We start from the raw sequence: 6,397 nt of genomic DNA on the forward strand, positions 1-6,397 counted from the left end.
GTACCGACTACTCTGATCGCAAGGTTTCGTGATAGGTTTTAAATATTTATAATTACACGTTCTTGAACTAACTATTATCGCGATGTAGGCAAGTGTACCTATCGAACAGTAGTATAGTTTTAGCAAGACCAGATTGTCAAACCCAAAGGAGCTAAAGTACTAGTAATGACTGTCTTTTTATTATCTAGCCTAAGAATAAAGAGGTTTTGTTTTAATTAACTAATTACCTAATATAAAAACTCATAGAGAAAAGAATTGGGGAATTGCTTTTGGGAAAATCGATTGAATGAAGACAATACCTAAGAAAAAATCCACCTAGACTTTACTTGTTATTCTGGCTCTGAATCAGACGATTTATTCATTCAACTTGTTCCGTAGAGATCCCTAAGTTATGTTATTATCCCTATTCAAGATTAATAACATCTAATCCCTAGATTGAATAATCGAGACTTTTCTCTAATTAACACTCTAGGGTTGCATTAACTCGATCTATGGATCCCCTTATTAGGTTTCACCCTGATTTGGCAAAATCTTGTCACCCTATTTCTAAGCACGCAATCAACTCCGCTTAATTATGACAAAAGTATTGGAATTACGAGGGAGTGTGGGGATACGAGAGAGCAAACAAAACAAAACACAATCGTTCGGTTGCTAATCAGTATCTTGGGATATCAAAACAAGAATTAAGAACACATAATTAAGAACAAGTTAAATATTTATCATATGATTCAGAAAATAATAACAAGATTCGCCTCAGGTTTCATTCCCCTTAGGTATTTAGGGGTTTTAGTTCATAACTAAATAAGAAAACATCTCAGAAGAATAAGGACTACAAAACATAAAGAAAACCCAAAACTCCTGAAGGGAACTTGAGGAGAGATTTTTAGTCTTGATGATGAATCCGTCTTCTGAGTTGGATCAATCGACTTCCTTGGAGTAATTCCTTACCTCCTATTCTCCGTCTCCCTTTTCTTCCTCATCTAGGGTGTATTTATAGGCTTTGGAATGCCTAGAGGCCCTCAAAATTAGCCTTTTCCGAATTGGACTCGACTTGGGATCGATAGGGACACGCCTGTGTGCGATTACTTCAGGCTGTGTTTGAGCCTGTTAAAATGGCACGAGCGTGTGCTATACCCGTGTGAATCGTGCTCTAATTTTGCCAGATTGACACTTCCGTGTGGTCTGCCCGTGTGAGGAGGTCCCGACCGTGTTGATTTCATACTTTGGCCTATTTTTTCTATTTTTGGCCCATTTATCATTCCTTTCGCTCTCCTATGCTCTCCTAAGTATAAAACATGAAATTAAAGCATTAGGAGCATCGAATTCACCAATTCTAATGATAAATCATCCGTAAAATGCATTAAACATGGGGTCAAAATATGTATAATTTACGGTTTATCATACTCCCTTGAGAAATTAGCTGACTTGTATGTTTTCGAAGTTGTGAGACTACATGGTGTACCGTTGTCGATTGTTTCAGATAGAAACCCGAGATTCACCTCGAGATTTTGGAAGAGGTTGCAAAAGGCTTTAAGAATCGAGTTCAGTAATACAGACAGTCGAAAAGAGTAATACGGATCTTAGAGGATATGTTGAGGTGTTGTGTTCTCGAATTTCAAGGAAGTTGGGAAAAATGCTTACCATTGAATTCTCCTACAACAACAGCTATCAGTCGAGTCTGAAAATAGCGTCTTATGAGGCTTTGTACGAGCGAAAGTGCCGAACGCCCTTATTCTGGACTGAGTTGAGAGAGAGTCTGATTCACAGGGTTAATTTGATCAAAGAGGCTGAGGAAAAAGTTAAGGTGATTCGTGATTGTTTGAAAGCCGCCTCGGATAGACAAAAATCCTACTCAAATTTGAAACGAAGGGAGATTAAATTTGAAGTCAGGGATAAGGTATTTTTGAAAGTTTCTCCTTGGAGGAAAGTCCTCAGATTTGGTAGAAAAGGTAAGCTGAGTCCTCGTTCTATAGGACCTTATGAGGTTACCGAGAGAGTAGGGCTTGTTGTCTACCGTTTGGGCTTACTGCCAGAGTTAGAAAAGATTCACGATGCATTTCACGTGTCCATGCTACGCCGATACAGAGCAGACCCTTCGCATGTAATTACACCAACTAAAGTTGAGATTCTTCTAGATATGACTTATGGTCAAGAACTAATCAAGATCTTAGCTCGAGAAGTCAAACAGTTAAGAAATAAGAATATACCACTTGGAAAGCTTTTGTGGCATAGACATGGAATCGAGGAAGCCACATGGGAACTCGAGGAGTCTCTGAGAGAGCAGTAACCAAACTTATTCACCGGTAAGATTTTCGCGGACAAAAATCCCTAAGTGAGGGAGAAATGTAACAACCCGATTTAGGGCCTAGTCAGAACAGTGGTCTCGGGACCACAAATCTTAGGTTATAAATTTATTTTATTTTTTTATGAGCTTATGGTACGATTATATAAGTGCATGTAAATTTTGGTAAGTTAATTTTAGCGATTTCTAGTCCAATTTCGAAATATAACTAAATCGCATAAAAGGAAAAAGTTACATTTTAGTGCCCAAATGTGTTAAATAGATAGAGAATCCAAATTTAGGGATTTTAAAGGGAAATTACACCCTTTTTAATAGTGTTAGTCGGTCATGGAGTGAGGGGAGACAAAATTGTCAAAGTTAGGTGAAGCTTAGGTCACCAATTTTGACTAGTTTCATTTTTAATAAAAGAAAAAGAAAAAGAAGGAAAGAGCTATCATCTTTTCTCCATTCTTAACCAAAAATATCAGCAAATATTTGGGGTTTAAGAGCTTGAAATTTCAGCAACTTGAAGCACTCATAAGTAAGTGATTTTGATAGTTTCTCTTAATGATTTTTGCATTTTTGAGACCCTTGAAGCATGAGCTTTCAAGTGAGGGTGCTATTTTGTAAAATGATGAATGGTTTAGGGTTTTTCCATGAAAATATTTATGAGTTTTTTTGAGTTTTAATGGAATAAAATGAGTCCTAGTTGTGTTATAAACAACTTTTGTGAAAGGTGTTAGCATGAAAACACCTAAAAGGGACTATTTTGCATAAGTTGCAAGATAGCTGGTAAGTGTGTCAATAGTGAGAATTTGGGATTGTTATATTAGTAAAAAAAGTTTATCTAGGCTTGAAATACGAAGAAATTCGATAAAAATCAAATTTCAAGCATAGGGGTAAAATGGTCATTTTGCCAAGGCCTAGGGGCAAAATGATCATTTTACCAAAGATGTGAATTTATGAATGCCTAATTATGTTTAGTGACTAAATAGATGTATGTTGTTAATATAGATCAAGATTTTCCAAAATCGAGCCTAAACTAGGGCAAAGCCAAGTAATCCGATTAAGCATTTTTTGTAATCCGAGGTAAGTTGTATGTAAATAATACAACTACACTGTTAATACTTGTATTCATATTGTCATTGAATTGATATTGTACAAGTTGTTAAGTTAAAAATTGAGAATGTCTTGTAATATTTGAGATAGTAGAAATATCCCGTTGAAACCTTAGGATATGAACTGGATATTCGTGCCAAGACATTGGGTGATTTGTGCACCAATGTAAGACCATGTTTGGGACATGGCATCGGCATCCAGACGAGGGCTAGTGTAAGACATGTCTGGGACATGCATCAGCTATATTATGAGAGCCAGTGTAAGACCATGTTGGGACATTGCATCGGCACAGAGATGAGTGCCAGAGTAAGACAAGTCTGGGACATGCATCGGCCTCGACAAAGATAGCCAGTGTAAGACGTATCTGGGACATACATCGGCCAAGAGTTGTGCTAGTGTAAGACATGTTTGGGACATGAATCAGCACACATAAATGAGAGCTAGTGTAAAACCATGTCTGGGACATGGCATCGGCTATTTATCCCATGTTGAAGGTTTATAGAATATCCAGTAGTATTCCAAACGGTAAAATGGTGAAAGTTATAGTTCAATTTTGATAAAGAAAGGATGATCATGTTGTGAGTGTTATAGGTACCTATATGATAAGCATGAGTAACGAGCTTAATTTAGAAAATGATACTCGAGTAGATGATAATGAGTAAGTTAAGTTATGTTTACCTTTGAGCTATAAGCATGATGGTAAATGGTGAGATTGTTGTTGTATATTTATTTATATGCAACTTACTAAGCTTTATGCTTACTCTTTCTCCTTTCCCTCTTCTGTCAGTATCGCCAGGCTAGCTTAAGGATCCCATAAAATTAGAGATATCGATCACACTATCAGGTGCAGCATTCGGTATAGTTTGATTTATATTTTTGAAGGTGGCATGTATAGGGCTAGACTAGGATGTTGTATTAAGAGAATTATCGCTATTATTCATTTTGATGAATGCATATAATGTTCTTTCTATGGATGAATTGGTGTCCATTGTGATGAAATTTGTATATTGACATGATCTTGTGTAGGTTGTGCAAAATGGGTGACAAAATGGCTTGGGAAATAGCCTAGTTTGTCCACACGGGTAAGACACACGGACGTGTGTCTAGGCCGTGTGTGACACACGGCTCACGCTCATGGGTGTGTGTTATTTTCGTGCGTCCCCCTCACTTAAAACTTTAAAGTCATTTTAGTACACCGGCAGGCCACACTGGCGTGTGCCCAGGTCGTGACATAAAGTCAGTATACATGCTAGTAGTACACGGACAAGAGACACGGCCATGTGTCTTAACCGTGGGAAGAACACGGTTATAGGACACGGGCGTGTTCTTGGGCCGTGTGGTTTTGACAGAATACCAAGGTATTCGAACAACCATTTCAATTTATACAATGAAATACAAGAAAAGAAATCTGAAGATTTAACGAATTAACATTGAAACTTACTCAACAACCTCTCAACAGCGAAAGCTAACAGTGTAACGTCAATTAATCCGAATTCCTTATGAAAATTAAAGAGGGAAAAGGGAAAAATAAAAATAAAAGAAAGAAAGAAAGAAGAAAGGGAGAAAAAAGAGAAAGAAAAAAAAAAGAAAAAAATGGCAAAGAAGAACTAACGTTAATTGATTATCAATTAACTTCCATCCAACTTTCCACAAATTAGCAAAAATATTCCCTACGCATACTACAAGATTCGAACTCAGAACCAGATAGAATATAGAATGATGCTTAATCAGTGAACCAGCTGGCTCATCCTTGTTACCCTTTCACAAAGAATTGAACTTAAGCGGGTAGTGAATGCTTGTGGGTTGAGTCTAAAACAGTAAAACTTTTAATGACGCGAATCAAACTCCAGACCTTAAACTCAGTCGCAGAACACAGAACCCTAGATACAGAAATTAATTACTGCAGATTTTCTCAAACAACTTCTTAAGATTTTAAGGTATTACAACTCTCTCTCCTTAAAAGAAATTTCGACCTCAAAATTTACCGAAGTCAAACAAATATGGATACTGCAGTCGAATTGATTCCTCTTGTTCCCACATGGCTTCTTCAGCCCCGTGATTCTGCCAGAGGACTTTCACCAGAGGAATAGTTTTCTTCCTCAACATTTTAATGCCATAGTCTAAGATCTGTAAATGTTCTTCTTCAAATGTTAAATCCGGTCGTAACTCAATTTCATCAACAGAAACAAAATATGACGGATTCGATCGATACCGTCTCAGCATCGAGACATAAAATACATCGTGAATCCGATTTAGTTCTGGCGGTAACTCTAACTGATACACAATAGGACCAACCCGCTTCAGAATACGGTAAGGTCTGATAAACCTCGGGCTCAACTTACCCTTGCACCCAAAGCAGAGAACCTTCTTCCAAGGTGACACTTTTAGAAACACTTAGTCACTTACCGAAAACTCAATATCCTTTCTTTTTAAGTCCGCATAAGACTTCTGTCTATCAGAGGCTACTTTCAGACAATCTTGAATCACTTTCGTTGTATTCTCAGTCTTAGATACAAATAATGGTGTACGAAACCTACGACCATATAAGGCCTCACAGGGTGCCATCTGTATACTAGACTGGAAGTTGTTATTATATGCAAATCCATCCAACGATAGGTACTCCTCCCAACTACCCCTAAAGTCTATCACACAACCTCGGAGCATATCTTCTAAGATTTGAATAACCCACTTCGATTATCTATCAGTCTGGTGATGATACGTAATGCTGAAACTGAGTCGAGTTCCTAAGGCCTCGTAGAGTTTCTTCCAGAATCGCAAAGTGAATCGTAGATCTCTATCAAAGATGATTGAGAACAAAATTCCGTGTAATCTTACTACTTCGGTGATATACAGCTTAGCTACCTTCTGTAAGGAGTAGTCTGTTCGGATAGGAAGGAAGTGAGCCGACTTGGTCAATCGATCAACGATAACCCACATTGGATCTTTCTTACTGGGGGTTAAAGGCAACCCAGAAACAAAATCCATTGTTATCCACTT

General features: G+C 37.6%; 1 protein-coding gene across 1 annotated transcript; it reads right to left on the bottom strand.

Annotated features, from left to right (window-relative positions):
• Positions 1–5,374: 5,374 nt before the first annotated feature.
• LOC107929432 (uncharacterized) lies at positions 5,375–5,965 on the bottom strand. Its single transcript, XM_016860849.1, has 2 exons — positions 5,807–5,965; positions 5,375–5,674 (listed from the first exon to the last, which is right to left on the bottom strand). Exons 1-2 carry the CDS (start codon positions 5,963–5,965, stop codon positions 5,375–5,377), a joined length of 459 nt encoding a protein of 152 aa, XP_016716338.1.
• Between the last annotated feature and the right edge of the window lie 432 nt (positions 5,966–6,397).

Source organism: Gossypium hirsutum, chromosome A08, assembly GCF_007990345.1.
Source record: "Gossypium hirsutum isolate 1008001.06 chromosome A08, Gossypium_hirsutum_v2.1, whole genome shotgun sequence".
In the NCBI taxonomy this organism is placed as follows: domain Eukaryota; kingdom Viridiplantae; phylum Streptophyta; class Magnoliopsida; order Malvales; family Malvaceae; genus Gossypium; species Gossypium hirsutum.

Excerpts from the sequence above, each read along its gene's own strand:
- LOC107929432 (XM_016860849.1), bottom strand. The coding sequence starts at position 5,965 with ATGGCACCCTGTGAGGCCTTATATGGTCGTAGGTTTCGTACACCATTA. Across the intron at positions 5,675-5,806 it reads GAAAGGATATTGAGTTTTCG|TTAGAGTTACCGCCAGAACT; the intron begins GTAAGTGACTAA and ends ATTGTGTATCAG.